This window comes from Candoia aspera, chromosome 5 (assembly GCF_035149785.1).
Source record: "Candoia aspera isolate rCanAsp1 chromosome 5, rCanAsp1.hap2, whole genome shotgun sequence".
NCBI classification, from domain to species: Eukaryota; Metazoa; Chordata; class Lepidosauria; order Squamata; family Boidae; genus Candoia; species Candoia aspera.
The window spans coordinates 94143465-94160041 of NC_086157.1; the positions used below are offsets into that span (position 1 = coordinate 94143465).

General features: G+C 39.7%; 1 protein-coding gene across 1 annotated transcript in view; it reads left to right on the top strand.

Annotated features, from left to right (window-relative positions):
- FLT3 (fms related receptor tyrosine kinase 3) overlaps positions 1-16577 on the top strand; it is an 80705-nt gene that overhangs the window by 55537 nt on the left and 8591 nt on the right. Inside the window, exons 11-20 of the mRNA XM_063305737.1 lie at positions 2056-2162; positions 3884-3992; positions 5210-5385; positions 6117-6202; positions 6291-6423; positions 6513-6617; positions 12172-12282; positions 13260-13413; positions 14302-14423; positions 15426-15550. Of these exons, the coding sequence (XP_063161807.1) occupies positions 2056-2162; positions 3884-3992; positions 5210-5385; positions 6117-6202; positions 6291-6423; positions 6513-6617; positions 12172-12282; positions 13260-13413; positions 14302-14423; positions 15426-15550 (1228 nt within the window). The remainder of the gene's footprint in view (positions 1-2055; positions 2163-3883; positions 3993-5209; positions 5386-6116; positions 6203-6290; positions 6424-6512; positions 6618-12171; positions 12283-13259; positions 13414-14301; positions 14424-15425; positions 15551-16577) is intronic.

The following is a 16577-nucleotide window of genomic DNA, read 5'->3' on the forward strand; positions in this document are numbered from 1 at the left end:
GTGACCACAAAACAGAAAAAAATGCACCAAGGCATTTTCTTTTATCTTCATTTTGTACAAGCTTTGTAGTTCATGGAGTAACTACAGAGCAGGAACAAATGAAGAAAAAAACAGAGTTTGGAGATCCAGACTGAAAGACATGGAAGGCCTTATTTGATCCAAGAGCTGAAGGTTCTTGACCCCTGCTATGTTGGGACTCAGCTTACTCTGATAGTGGTGCTATAGACTCTCACCCTCCTGATCAAAGCTGGACATGAGAGGTTGTCCTTGATGGATCCAAATCTTAGCTTTTTGTGCTATTACAGTTTTTAAAGTGTTAGAGATAGGGTTATAGTATCTACCTACCTACCTACCTATCCATCCTGTTCTTTGTTCATATAAACAACTGACCTATTTATCAGAAATATAATAACTATGTGTGCTTGAGAGCCAGTGTGCTGGAGTAGGAACACAGAATCCCAGCTTCTAGTCCTCCCTTAGGCACAGATGTTGATGGGTAGCTTTGGGCCAGTCACTCCCTCTTAGCCCCAGCCTGGGAAGGTAAAAAACATCTATCTACCAACCTGCACTTCAGCAGTATAGTAGATTTTTTATTTTATTTTATTTTATTTTATTTTATTTTATTTTATTTTATTTTATTTTATTTTATTTTATTTTATTTTATTTTATTTTATTTTATTTTATTTTATTTTATTTACCAATTTGTCCCCGCCCATCTCTTCCATCGGGGGACTCTGGGTGGTTTACAATAATCAATTAAAACAACAATCATAAAATATACAGTATAAAATTACAATGATAAATAATATAAATAAGAGTAAAGTTAAAAAGTCCAAGTGGTGAAAGAATCTAAAACAGTCCAAGTGTGGGAGGAGTGGTCTATAGCAGCCATCCCCATGTAGATCTATTCCCCTCTCCACCCCAAGCGAGGTGGCAGAACCAGGTCTTCAGACTCCTCTGAAAGGCCAGGAGCAATGGAGCCAATCTCACCTCCTGGGGCAGCATGTTCCACAGGGCGGGAGCTACTGCAGAGAAGGTCTGCCTCCTGGACCCTGCCAAATGAAGTTGTCTTAGAGAAGGGGTCCGCAGCATGCCCTCTCTGCACGATGGGCTGATGTAATGGGGAAGAGGCGGTCCCTCAGGTAACCTGGCCCCATGCCATGTAGGGCTTTAAAGGTGGTAACCAACACCTTGAATTGGACCTGGAAGCAAACTGGCACCCAGTGCAGCTTGTGCAGCAACGGTGTTATATGTGCCCTTCTAGGGGCACCAAAAACAGCTTGTGCGGCTGCATTCTGGGCCAGCTGAAGCTTCCGGATACTTTTCAAGGGTAGCCCCATGTAGAGTGCATTGCAATAGTCTATATGAGAGATAACAAGGGTATGAGTGACTGTTCAAAGAGCTTCCCGATCCAGGAAGGGGTGTAACTGGTGCACAGCACGTATTATGGTCCATAACCTTTAATGAAGAGAGCTTCATCCTGCAGAAGAGGAGGAGGAGGAGCGTTCTTAGCTGAGAAACTTTTTTCTGGCATCATAAGGGGAGGGAAAAGCATATTAGTGATCTCCAAATCCAAAAAAACCATCTGTGCTCTGCTTCAGATCAAATCATAAAGCAAACTTGCAGAATTGGGGGATTGGGAGGTTTCTGCAGAGTAGAAAAACACTTTTTTGTATTCTGTGATATTTGAGGAAGGGCCAAATACATGACCATATACAAATGTAATATTGTACCTGTGGCTGATTTCCTAAAAGTCCGTATGGTTGGCCATTTGTAGAGCTTAGGAAGCATCTTTTCCTTATTGAGAAAGAAAAGAAAAAAGAAAAGAATTTCTTCTATGAGTTATTTCCAGAGTTTCAGATGCCGTGGTGAAGGTGCTGCTTCTCCTCCCTTCATGGAAGTACAATGTTGCTTGGTTGCGATGTTATTTTGTGGTTTTTATTCTTTGACAGTAACCTGGGTAGCTTAAAAGAAGACTCACCATAGAGCCTTTCAGTAAAGAATACACCTGAATCTACACTTGAATGATCCTTTCTTCCTTCCTTTATGAAACAGCATCTCTGCAAGTTTCTGTGACCATAAACACCAACCAGGGGAATATTTGTTCTATGCAGAGAATAGTGATGTGCTTGTAAAGAGGACATTAAGACTCTATGTGAAAAGTGAGTATGTTTTAAGAAACAAGATCAGTCAATGTTCAGTACCATGCTATGTTTACTGACAAGTTTAATTTATACCCATCTTTTCCACTGAATCGCTTACAGTGGTCTTCTTCATTTTGTCACTCTTAAAATGTGTTGGGACTAAGCTGCATGATAGTAGGAAATGAATGAAGTGCTGTTCATAATGAAAACAACATTAAAAATAATGCAAGTACAACATCAGTTACCTTGATCAAAGCAACCAGTTAAAACCAGTTATAGCATATTCAACATGGGTGAAATGCCTTCCTAAATTTTAAAAAAATGTCTTTTTACCAGCCAAAGATATAAAACCAGTCTACTTGACCTCACTTACTTCTGTGCGTTTCATCCAGTCCTGTTTATCTTATCTGTGAATGACAGTCCACCTTTCTCAATAAAGCCTTTAGAATATGTAGTTTTGTACTTGAAATAGTTAATCCAGTATTTCTCAACCTTGGCAACTTCCAGCCGGGTGGACTTCAACTCCCAGAATTCCCCAGAATTCTCCCAGAATTCTGGGAGTTGAAGTCCACTCGTCTTAAAGTTGCCAAGGTTGAGAAATACTGAGTTAACCATATCTAAATGATGTCTTTAATTATCTGAACATCTATACAGGGATGGAAATGTAGTCTGCAGTGGATATGGAAATTTCAGAACACTTCTTCTGGCAGGGAAGGGTCATAGTTCAATGGTTAACAACCTGCTGCTAGGCACGCATATGCAAGATTTAAAGAGGCATCCCCAGCATTTCCAAACTGGATAGAGAAAAATCTTGTGTCTGAGAAACTAGAGATGTGGGCTAGACAGAGCAATGGCATCTTTATATATTTGTGATTTCTGATTTAAAAATATTCATCAAGCACTGATGTTGTGCAGTCTTTCTGTGATACAGGGGTGGGGGGTTGATGTCTCATTTGTATATAGGCTGCAATAGTGAGAACATAAGATATAAAACTACTTTTTTGTGTAAAGTCTAAACATGATGGTAGAGTATCATGCATCTTCAGTGAAGGACTCTCATGCAGCTGTACTGCAAGACAAATGTCTGGGACTTTGAAAGGACAGACTAGGCTTTGCTAATGTAATGTTCTCAAGGTAAAGCTCTATTATTCTTAACCATTAGTCACTGGCTATTTAGCTGAAACTAAGGGAGCAATGAACTACCATATCTGGAGGACATCAAGTTGGGAAAAGCTAGAATAGATAACAAAGAGGGGTAGAACCTACCTAAATGCATCAATTGCTAGATTGACTAGCTTATTATTGGTTTGATTATTGATGCTATAGATTTATGACCCTGAAGCCTTCCTCTGTATCTGCATCCATCCTGTTTGGAATAATGTTTCACCTGATCAGCATGGCCTGAATCAAATACCACTATAGTGAGTTGAACAAAGTAACAGACAGCTGGTAAGACAAGGCAAGGCAGAACAAGGCTAAAAACAGAAGAATCTGGGTAAAAGATAAAAATGAATACTGTTGCATGATATCTTTTATTCTGTGCTAGGTTCAGCTCTAAATATACAGTACTTTCCTTGAAGTCAATTGCCTTGTGATCCATAGAACCTGCTTCAGATAAATGTGTTTGTAATCAGAACTAGTTAAAACAGAAGAGGCTTAAGATGTAGGGAAGCTGTTCTGGCAATGTTTGCAAAATTGCATTACTAAACTATCTGTCATTGTTGCTGTTATCTTTGCAGGCAAGCCTAAAGTAAAAATGAGCTCAACACTTAATCAGTTATCTTGCATTGCTGAAAGCAATCCTGCATCATTGTGGATCTGGAGGGAATGTTTCAGAAAACATACCAAGTAAATAAAAATTTACTTTGAACCTTTCCATTGATGTGAGTGGTTGGATCTCCACTGATTCACTGTGATATAGTTACAGATCATTGTGAAATTATAGTATTGACATAATTGTTTTTTAAAATAAACCATATGAACAAAGTGCTGCAGGAATAAAAGCATCTGATTGGCCTCATTGGGTCAGACAAATGGATTCTCAGTTCCATGGCAGGTCACTCAAAATATTTCTCTTAATAAATTATACAGAAAAGTTACCATCTTGCCCTAAACCTTGAATTGAGAACTTCAGAGAAAGTGAACACATACAGACAGTTCCAGCTGCAAATCAGTCTTAATAACAAAAATGGAGCCCCAGCTTACCATTATCCAGAATGCTGCTCATTTTATTCTTCCTGCTGCAAATAGGGTTACAATCACCCCAGTTCCTATCCTGCAGTCTTCCCATGCACCCATCAAATACAATTCTGGTAGCTACAGTGTCAGCAGTTCTGCAAACTGACAAGCAGGGGAAGGCTGCGCTAACCAATTCCTTTCAAAACAATTCGGATCCTGCAAATGTAATGATATTACTTACATGCTTTAAAAGAAGACCAACCTTACAATGCAAATTGCAAGGTTGGTTGTCTTTTAAAGCATGTAAGCAATGTCAGCAAAGTCACTTGGGGTGTGGACAATCAAAAATGGACTGCTGAAATTAAGGTCTTCTCATTATCTTCCCTCCGATAGATGGGATACCCTAACAAAAATCTATGAAAAAGATGTTAGTGTGGGGCAGAATGTGCACTAAGATTGGTTAACATGTTATCTCACTTCTAGCATAGTGGTGAGTAATCAGATGGAATCTGAGAACTCCCTTCCTGTGAGCCAATACCCTAACCATAGTATGTATTCCAAAGAAGATCTGCTAAATATAAAGAAGCTGTAACTAAAAAAATGTTGGCAGCTTATGCCATTCCTTCATACCTAGTGCTAAAGTATATGATTATCTGAAGCTCTCGGGGACATTTTTGCAGGCGGAGGGGGAATGCCAAGTAAGTCAAGATGGTCTCACAACCATGTGATATATGCAAAAAGGGCTTCACACTGAGCTGCCATCCTGATTTTTTTTAATTCCCTCTGCAGATTCCCCAGAAGTTACCACTTATATTTTACTGTACCATTGACTTTTTAGTACTTTGCATGAGCAGCAGAAAATGTAAACAGATTTTTCTTCCTTTCAGTTGCACTGAAATCACAGGTGGAACTTCAAATGAAAAACATAAAGGAAAAATATTTGGATCCTGGATCTCAAGCAGCACTTTAAATACAAAGAACTTACAAACTGGACATTTAATTGAATGCTGTGCAAAGAATTCGGTTGGCTTTTCTTGTGATACATATTTTGTTGAACCAAAAGGTACTGTATAACTACACACAGTTGGGACTACTGAGGATATTGTGAAATATTATGGAGAGAATTGGATATTAGAATCTAAAAGTAGCATGTTGAGGCAATTTTGCATTATTCCTGGCCAACCCTTTAACTTAAAATAAACAATTGAGTCTAAGAAATTTAGCCCATCCAAGTTCTTTTGCTCCCAAATCTGTCCCGTGGAAGACCACACTCGGATGGTTGGATTTTGACTTTCCCTTCTTCACTATGATCTTTCTGTGGTCTGCATTTGCAGTGAGTCTAAGAGCACAGTTTCTCTTTTACCAATGGGGATCTGAGGCTGAAAAAATTGCCATGAATGTAGTTCACATGTTTGCTCACAAGAAACCCTCTGGTATGTCATTCTCCAGAGGCAGGTAAATCACAAGAGTTACAGATCAGTCTCATTTATGGCCATTTTAGGCTTACTTTGATTCTTTGCTCTTTTTACGAACAATTCCTCTTAGCTTTCCATTGGGGGGTGGGCTATGTTGGTCTTCAAGACGTAAAGGCTTGGTATATAAAAATTAATGAATATGCTATATTTGTAACTCCCTTAAGAGTCTTGTAGCACCTTGAAGTTTTCCAGTTCTACCCTGGGAAGCTTTGATACTCTACAGTTAATTTTGTCAAAAAGTATTCTAAGTGAACATTTGCTTCCCCCTTTAATAATTCAACTGTTTTTCAAATTGCATGTTTTAAATTTGTTTTGCCAGATAATGTTTTGCTGTATGCAGCATTTGGAGTCTGTTTTCCAATTATCGTTGGGTTGTGCATATTAACTTGCCGAAACTATAAAAAGGTAACAGCCAGATTGACACCCTTTATTCATTTCTTCTCTCCCACTTTGTGTGTCACTTTTACCATTCACAATTTCCCATTCCCTCTAGCAATTTAGATATGAAAGACAACTGCAGATGATACAAATGGTTGGCCCTTCTGACAATGAATACATCTACATTAATTTCAGTAATTTGGAGTATGATCTGAAGTGGGAGTTTCCCAGAGAAAATCTGAAATTCGGTGAGCTGTCCATGGTACCCTTCATGAAGCTAATCATGAAATAAACAGACACAAATTGTAAAATAAGGAGAATACTTTCTTTTTTATAGGGCAAGTACTAGGCTCTGGTGCCTTTGGGAAAGTCATGAATGCTACTGCATATGAAATTAGCGAAGCTGGAGTATCCATCCAAGTTGCTGTCAAAATGCTTAAAGGTAGCCTAAAGTTTAAGGAGAACGTAGTCACTTTGTATCAGCCTTTTCCAACCTGGTTTTCTCCCATCACCCCAGGCTTCAGCTCCCAGGAATTATGAAATCTGAAATCCAAGAGATTTGCTGGGAATCAAATTGGGAATGCTGACTTATGTTTTAAAATTATCAGCCACTAAATGGAAAAAGTGGCAGAAATCTCTGGGGTTGTAAGGACCGCTGTTTCTACAAACATGCAACCTGCAGATTCCCTAACCATGCTGTAAAGAAGCTTTCTCTAACATGAGGCCCATTTCACATGTATGGACTTTTATTCCTAGGATTCTCCAGCCAACACAGCACTGATGAGGATACTGAGGGCTGAAGCCTCACATTTGGAGGGGGACCAGACTAGGGAAGGCTGCTGTAAAGATACCTGTCCATTCATGCTTTTATGGGGAGCTTGCTTTCAAATCAGTGTGGAATTAATGTTGGGGAAGTACCATTGAGACAAACAACTACAGTTTGCTGCCAAGAAAGAAATAAGGAGTGGTCGGCATAAGCTGGTGATTTGTCTGTTAGCTTGGCCTGTCACTTAGCCTGCTTTGTTAAGATCAGTTGTTTAATCTTACTGAAAATCAGGAGAAATCTGGTAGCAACTTTTCCAGAGCACCAAAATTTATTAAACGGCATAAACCTTTGTGAGCTACATCTCACTTCATCAGATGCATGGAGTCTCTAAACTGATGTAGGATTTAAATTAAATAAATCTGCTGCATGGTTCAGCAGAGGCCCTGTCTGCTGCCTGGAATAGGGAGGTGGCCGGGGCCTTGGACAGGATCGCACCTGTGCGGCCTCTCTTGCCTCATCCAACCTGACACTCCCCATGGTTCACGGAGGAGCTGAGGGTTTTGAAGAGGCTTAAGAGACATCTAGAGCACCGCTGGAGGAAGACAAAGACCAAAACTGATCGAACACAAGCTAGAGCTGCTATTAAGGCCTACCTTGTGGCAGTAAGAGCGGCAAAACGGCATATTTCTCTGATCTTATTGCATCCGCAGATTGCTGTCCGACGGCCCTATTTAAGATCACACATACCCTTTTGGGGAAGGTGAGCCCAGTGACCCACCTACAGGGCCATGCAGAAGAGTTTTCTGAGCATCTGCAGGATAAAATCACTCAGATCCATTCCAAGTTGGACTCCACATGTGAAGCAGGGTCTGAGGAGATGCCGAGGGAACATTTTAGCCTTGTTATTTGGGAGCAGTTTGATCCTGTTGGACCCAAGGAAATGGACAGGATCCTCCAGATTGTGAATGTCACCACCTGTCATTTAGATCCATGGCCCTCCTGGCTGGTGAAGGCAGCCCGGGAGGTGACATGTGGTTGGGTCCAAGTGATGGTAAATACATCCTTGAGTGAGGGGGTGTTCCCAGCTGCCTTTAAAGAGGCGCTGGTGCACCCCCTCCTCAAGAAGCCATCACTGGACCCAACTGTGCTAGACAATTTTCATCCAGTCTCCACCTCCCCTTTTTGGGGAAGGTGGTTGAGAACATGGTGGCACTGCAACTCCAGAGGATCCTGGATGAAACAGATTATCTGGACCCCTTTCAGTCAGGTTTCAGGCCAGGATATGGGACAGAAACTGCATTGATCACACTTATGGATGATCTCTGGCGGGAGCAGGATGGAGGCAGTGCATCCATCCTTGCTCTCCTTGACCTCTCAGCAGCTTTTGATACCATCGACCATGGTATCCTATTGGGATAGCTCAGGGAGTTGGGAGTGAGCGGCATAGTTCTGTGCTGGTTCACCTCCTTCCTCCAGGGCCGGTCCCAGTTGGTGGTGATAGGAGAGGAGAGATCTGATCCTCAACCCCTCTATTGTGGGGTGCTGCAGGGTTCAGTTCTCTCTCTTCTCTTATCTAACATCTACATGAAACCACTGGGTGAAATCATCCATCACCACGGGATGAGGTATCATCAGTATGCTGATGATACCCAATTATACATCTCCATCCCGGGTGAGGTAAGTGATGCAGTGACTGCCCTTTCTCAGTGCCTGGGGGCTGTGGGGGTCTGGATGGGGAACAACAGGCTTCAACTGAACCCTGGTAAGATGGAGTGGCTGTGGATTGATGGTGCCTCATCTTCTGGGAAATTGTCATCTTTAGTTCTGGATGGGGTTGCACTGCCCCAGACAGACTCAGTGTGTAATCTAGGGGTTCTCCTGGACTAACGACTCCTGCTCAAAGAGCAGGTGGCAGTTGTGGCCAGGAGGGCCTTTGCGCAACTTCAGGTTGTGAGCCAGTTACGCCTGTTCCTCGAACAAGAAGCCCTCCGAACAGTCACTCATGCCCTGGTCATCTCCCATATATACTGCAATGCACTCTACATGGGGCTGCCCTTGAAGAGTATCCGGAAGCTTCAGCTGGTCCAGAATGCAGCCGCGCAGGCCATTTTTGGTGCCTCTAGGTTGGCACATATAACACCTTTGCTGCACGAACTGCACTGGATGCCAGTTTGCTTCTGGGTCCAATTCAAGGTGTTAGTTATCACCTTTAAAGCCCTACATGGCATGGGGCCAGGTTACCTGAGGGACCGTCTCTTCCCCATTACATCGGCCTGCCCCACCTGATCATCCAGAGAGGGCATGTTATGGACCCCGTCTGTAAGAGAATTTCATCTGGTGGGGTCCAGGAAATGAGCCTTCTCTGCAGTGGCCCCCGCCCTTTGGAACATCTTGCCCCCAGTGGTGAGGCAGACCCCTTCACTCCTGACCTTCCGGAAGGCCCTGAAGACTTGGTTCTGCCGTCTTGCCTGGGTCAGGAAAGTGGGTAACCATTCTTGGGGGTGGCTCGCACCCTAGAGTCCCTCCCACCAGCTTGGAATGTTATACCCCCTTGGATTTTATATTTATTTATTGCATTTTATAATAATTGTAATGTGTCTGGTTTTAAAAGATTTTAACATTTACGATCATAGTTTGATTCTATTGTAAACCGCCCAGAGTCCCTCTCTTGGGGGAGATGGGGGGTAATTACATTTGAATAATAAATAAATAAATAAATAAATAAATATTAGAATAAAGCAGGGTGGGGGAGAAGGGAAAGGAATATAGTTTGGGTATGCAGATGCAGGTTACATTAGACAGATTACAAGTACCTTATCAATTAACAATTGTAATGTGTTAAAAACCTATTGTGTTTCTTGAGACCTTCTGAGATAGTCTGGATGTATGTGAGTTCAGCAATGTCTTACTCAATCATGCTTGTTAAAATGTTTTTTTTTTTTAACCAAAATGGTTACTTTGAGGTCTGCTGTGGAATGTCCTGGGAAACTGAAATGTTCTGATATTACTTCATCCTTGATTTGAGTCTTGATGTCTAACTTGTGTCCATTAGTCTTTTGATCCACATTTTCCAGTTTGTCCTATATAGAATCCAGAGACACATTGCTGGGAGATGATAGCAAAAATCTGATTAGAGGAAGAACATGGGAAGGTGCTTCTAATCTTCTGTGTGTAGTTTTTGGGGCCTCTGATGGTGCTCTTGGTATAAATGTGGATGCAAAGTAGACATCTGGGTTTGTTTCAGACTCTGGTTCCCATATTAGCAACATTGTCCTGTTTTGTTTTGTTTTGTTTTGTTTTGTTTTGTTTTGTTTTGTTTTGTATGAGAATTTGCTTCAGATTGAGTAATTGTCTATATACAAGTGTGGGCCTACCACCTAGTGCTTGAGGAGATGCAGTTATTGTCCAATGTAGGTTGTAGCTTATTAATAATGTGTTTGAGTGGTTTGAGCTGTGAGCTGTAAGTGACAACCAGTGGGGTTCTGTTATTCTGTTTTTGTGGTCTTTCTCTTAATAGGTTCCCCCCGAGAATTAATCTGACTCTATTGATTTGTCTATTGATCTCATTGGCTAACATGGCTGTCCTCCTGCAATGTCAGTCCGGCTAGCTTCACACACTCTGCTTAACCATGTTTGACAGAATAAAGCCATGGCTTCATAAATCTCACAACAAAGTCTTATTTTAGCTGAGCATGATGTGTGAACCATGCCACTGAAACAACAGTATCTGAAGACTAGAAGGATTAGACGAAACTTCACTGGTGCCTCATTTCACTTGACAACAAGCTGAGTCAGCAAATTGCTAGATCCCCTTCTAAGCAATTAGAAGGTGGTTCTCAAGCACAATTGATAACCAATAGCTCCCTCTTCTGGAAAACTATCATGCCATCTCTCTCTTGAGTCTGGTTTTTGGAGGCAGTGGAGTCTTCTGCCCTTGTATCAATGCTGCAGTACATACTACAGCATTGATGCAAGGGTTAGCTTTCTGATATTTGAGCATTATAAATTCCTTCTAAGGTTGAAAGGAATGAGGAACAGAGATTAGAGTAGTTATGTCTATGCCACAGATTGAACTACAATCTAGCCAACAACATTTTGGTCCATTATGATATGTTAACCCAACGTATATAGTCAAACCATAGTTCAATATGTCACGTGAACTCAAAAAACATGGTTTGGTTGTTGGATAAATATGATGCACACACATAGCCAATATGAAGGGTATGTTGAAATACGTTAACTTCTAACTCACTAGAGTGATTGATTATGTGCCATCAACTCAGTGTTGACTCTTAGCAACCACATAGATTTTCTTCACGAAACTCACTGGAGTAATGTGGCTCAAGGTAAATCTGGTCCATGTCAGTATGCACATATATTAACCTAACATTCCATAATTGTTTTTACTTGCTGTGTGTGACTTTTCTGTATGCTCCTCAGTATTCAGTTATTATATGCTTTTTTTAAAAAAATGCAGCCATCTCAGTGAACACTGTCTTTTTACACCATTTTTCTAAATGTTCTTTTTACTTAAGCATGGCTAGTTTTAATACAATTCTTTTGGTATACTTTACAAATGGATGCTTTTCTATGTGCAATTTTTGCAAATAGGAGCAAGGGGAAAAAATCCAACAAGGAGGATGATGCCAACTTGTTCCATGCCATAAAGATTCCTGCACCATACATGGAGCTGAAGTAGATGATGGGAGAATTAGACTATTTAGCATAAAAAGAAATCTGTAGATTTGTTTTACATCACTGTCTTTTGCTGGAAGCAGTTTGTCATCAAATCCTAATGCAATGAATTGTGCAGCAGTCATGGCTGTCAACCACTAACTCGTACTGCCGGCTCATGAGTGACTAGACACATCCCTTTCCAAGTCTGTAGCATGTTTGCATCTTATAAACAATTATATATAAAAAATTATAAAAACACTTTTAGTGTTTTTTAAGTACATCCCAATGAAAAATTTCTGTTCTACTGCATACATTTAAGAGACAGAGACAGAGAGAGAGAGAGAATGAAAGGGGGGGGGAGGGACAAGGCGCTGCTGTAAAAACTACCACCATCTTTTGCTTGTTCACTCTCATTCCCTGCTTCAAGTGGAATATTTGATTGGGTTAATAATTCTGTTAATAAAATTATTTCTGATGTGTTTCAGTCTGTACATGTTGATTTTTCTTCAAAAAAATTTCTGTATAGTTGCTATCTGTCATGTTACCTTTGCAGAAAAATATGACTCTTTGGAAAAAGATGCTCTAATGTCTGAACTCAAAATGATGATTCATATTGGAAGTCATGAAAACATTGTGAATCTGCTAGGAGCATGTACCAAGTCAGGTGAGTCTGTATTTCTGAAATGTGCTAACAGCTAGAGTATTAAGTCATATATTTGAGGTCCTTGGCATAACACTTATAGGCAACTGTGTGTTCATAGCCACCTACTTTAGCATACTTTTATTTCCAAGAATGGTTCTAGATATCACAAGCCCCATATATGTTTTGAGAAAATCAAAATGGTTGCAGCCCAGTACATGGTTTGGAAGTGTGCCTAACTGGTCAGGAAAAGAAAATGCAAAGGTAAACTAGAGTGATAGAAAACATCTTGGATAGTTAGAAGGGATGGCAAGGAACAACCACACCAGCATGACTTCTGTTAAATTAGGTTTTTTTTTTGATGAGCAGTATTCACCATAGTAGCTATTTTGGGAATGGGGACATCCCGCCCCCACAGTCATTTGAGAGAACATCATTACATGCTTTCAAAATTCAAAGGGTGCCCATCAGCTTGAAAAGTTTTGAGACCCCTGCCACAATCCAGAGATATATTGTTTTTTACTATTTGATACCTCCAGATAGCATATTAAATGGCAGGTGAATAAAAAACCTCTCTGGAATATCCTGCAGAGCTGTGTTTGCAGGATCTGGAAGTTTTTAGGAACAGCAGTCTCAGGAGAGGTACGTTGGACATATAAACAGAGAATTCTCTTAAACTGGATCAGAACTGCAAAGTGAAAAGAGTTGTGGGCCACAAGTAAGAATACTGCATCTTTCTTCAATCTGGTGTCACCCAGATGTTTTGCTACAATTCCTAGAATTCCTAGCCAGCATGACTTACAATAGGAATTCAGAGACTTGTAGTCTCATGGAATAAATACAGCAGATGGGGAAATCATCTGATTTGAGATGAAAGCTTCTAACATTCTTCATTTCCTTTTTCCTACATCCAACAAATGTTTATTTTCTTTTTCAGTATGATGTATAGTAAATACACTAAGTAAAAGATGCTTGCTTATTTATTAAATATGTATTTTTAGGGCCAGTTTACTTAATTTTTGAATATTGTTGCCATGGGGACCTCCTGAACTACTTACGAAGCAAAAGAGACACCTTTCACAAAACATGGACTGAAGTCTTCAGCCAGTACAATTTCAGTTTTTATCACAATTTTCGAAGACAGATCAATTCAAGGTAAAGACCAGTCATGGGTTAATTGTGGCAAGTAAAGAACAAGGGAGGAACAGCTATCCACACTATGCATAGAGGAAGGAACTATGCAAGTTCAAAGATGGGTTGGCATTTCTGCATTGTGTGGCTTGATCAGTCATGGTAACACCATTTCATATCTCACGTAATTCCTATTTTATATGTTCAGCTTTAACAAAACAATATGAAAAATCAAAAGATTCATTGTGCATCATAAAAAATTGCTGGTGACAATGAGTGTTACTTCCAAACCCATATAACCCATTTGCCCTACAAGCTCAGTGAAATATAAAAGATGGGAATATTTTTTTATGAAGCGATGTACTTTTTAAAGATGTATTTTGAAGATGCAGTAGTTGAAGGCCTTTGGACATAAGTTGAAGCAAGAATGTGGCCCAACAGGTGACAGTATGATTCAGACAGACAACAAAGAAAACTGTAAGCACTGGCAAACTAAAGAATGATAAAGTGGTTGAAATAAACTGAAAATCTCCCTCAATAACACTTTACTCAGACTAAGCTAAGTTTTAAATACTGATGTTTTGTATCCAAATGAGGCATCTGGCTGGTCAATTGACTCCTCAGTCTAGAAGAAGCCTGGGAACTTTCTGTGAGCTTCTCAGTCATGCAGATCCTCATTTAAGGATTTGGTCACTTAAAATGAATGCAATAATAGTGAATTCCATGTTGCAGTAGATAGCATTTTGATTAAGCATGGCTACACCCAAAGTTTATTTACAAAGACAATCCATTATCAGAGTTTCAATTTCAATTTATTATTTCATAATGAGGTTGTGTTTGTCCTTACTGTTCTATTACTTGCTATAACAAGTAAGTGTTCTTTTTTTAAAAACACATACCCATTTTTTCCAGAAATGGAATTATACCAACAAATGGGTCATCCATACCAGTTGGCCAAATCGATCACTCACATGCAAAACAAGACTTAGATGTGACCTCTAAAACATATGGAATTGCCCTGCTTTCAGAGGAAGGTAAGAGGTTATAAAATTTCCTGTAGAAATTAGAGTTGGGCAAAGAGATATTTGGCAATGAGATAGGGTGCTAATAATAAGATTATTCATTTCATAAATAATCTTAGCAATAGAATCGGTAAAAGCTGGAGTGGACCATTTTCCTTCAGAAGCCTTGAAAAGAAAAGACTGAGTTGGTACATGGTAGGACTTTTCAAGTACCTAAAGAGGTGTCACACTGAAGAAATCTGAAGGTGACATAATCAAGCACAGCCATCTGCTTTAATTTTGATGTCTGCACTGAGCAGGGGGCTAGATGTGGTCTTAACAAAATCAATGATCCTGATTTTTATTACAACAGAGAACAAGGACCAGAGGTATCCTCTTTTCTCTTTCTTAGGTTCATCGGCATCCCTTGATTTTCTCTTTCCCTTTTTTTTTTCTCTTAAAAACTTCAAAATAGGAAGAATGGTATGGCTGATTTTAATCTTAACAGACATATAGAGTGGAGTGGTGTTTATCTGAAACAGGAAGTTCGAAAATCACGTGCAAGCCCTGAACCCTATTTTTGTGCTCTTCCCAACCCTTCAAATGCTATGATGCAGCAGCAATCTCCTGCCCCCACAAAAGAATAATGTGCCTGTTCATGTGAAGATGAAACCCCAACTCATAAAAAAGGGGGGAAAGCAAGCTAAAAATCCCAGCGCCACATCTCCATTATGTCACAGCCTTGTGAGTCTTAGCCATCAATAAGTTGGTGTCTGCCAAAACATTGTCTGCTTCTGAACAGGATCAGATGCTATTCTACTGTATGTTCTATGCTTTCTGTTTTAGCCTGTCACTAGCACATGTGCTTACCTAACAGTTTTTTCTTTGCAACGTTGGTTACTAATATGTGAAGATACAGGAAGGAATGTGATATATTGCAAGTGAAGGGTTCTGGAGGCCGCATAACAAAATTAAAAACACAGTTATCCAGCTTTGTTCTTGAGAAATCAGCCAATCACCATTTTTCATTTGTAGATGAAATAAAATATGTGAATAGGAGACTGGATGTTGAAGAGGGCCTCAATGTATTGACTTTTGAAGATCTCCTCTGCTTCTCATATCAAGTTGCCAAAGGAATGGAGTTTCTGGAATCAAAATCAGTAAGATTGCTGTGTGAAAAATAGTGCTGAACAATAACGATTAGAAAAATATACTCTACCATCTAAATCCCTTTTATCTCTAGTTAGATGTTCTAGCTCAATGCTGTTGAACACTAGAGTTATTAGTATTAGAATTTTTCTGGGAAAGAAAAATCTCACTTATACAAGTATATACTATTGCTATTCAGGGCACAGATTTTTATGTGGAGTTTTTGGTGCTCTCTGAGCTTGCAGACATTTCATTACCCAACTAGGTAACATCATCAGTGTGCAATTTGATTTTCAAATTCAAAAAATGTTTGCATGGCACTATCTGAAAGGCAATTCATCCAAATCAAAATTGGACAAAGAGGTTATATGGGAAGAGGGAGGTTTTCCAGTGAAATATTCATGGGGTAAAAGTGTTCTTGTCAGTTTGGACTGGGACGGGACTTGTAATGAGATTAAAAGTGTGCTTAAAGTCACATTTAATTTATAGTATTTCACTTCTGTATATTGTATGCTTTCTGGGCATGTAATATTCACTGTATATTTTATAGCAGTGTTTCTCAACTTCAGCAACTTTAAGATGTGTGGATGAATTTATTAATTTGAGATGTCCACACATCTTAAAGTTGCCAAGGCTGAGAAACACTGCTTTATAGAGTGCTTAAATTACTAAATAAATGCATAAATCCTACTTCCAAGCAATAGGCATTCTATGTTTATGTGTTTAACGGAGAATAACTGAGTGCTACATACATCAGTCTCACTTGCCCCTTTCCTTGCTTAGTGTAGGGAAAAAAATGAATCAGCCTGGTTTCTTGGAGACCGATAGTTTATATTGAAACACAGTTCCAGCTGTTAACTGTCCTTTCTTACATCTGAAGAAGCATTGCTAAAATCACTCAAAGAAATGTCTGTATTCACAGCCACTTTAGATTTTGTCTGTAATGTCTTGTTTTAATCCTTTGCTCTCTGTGTTGTTATATTTAAAGTTTCACATTATGCTCATTACTCACCATAGTAAAAATATTCTATTTCATTT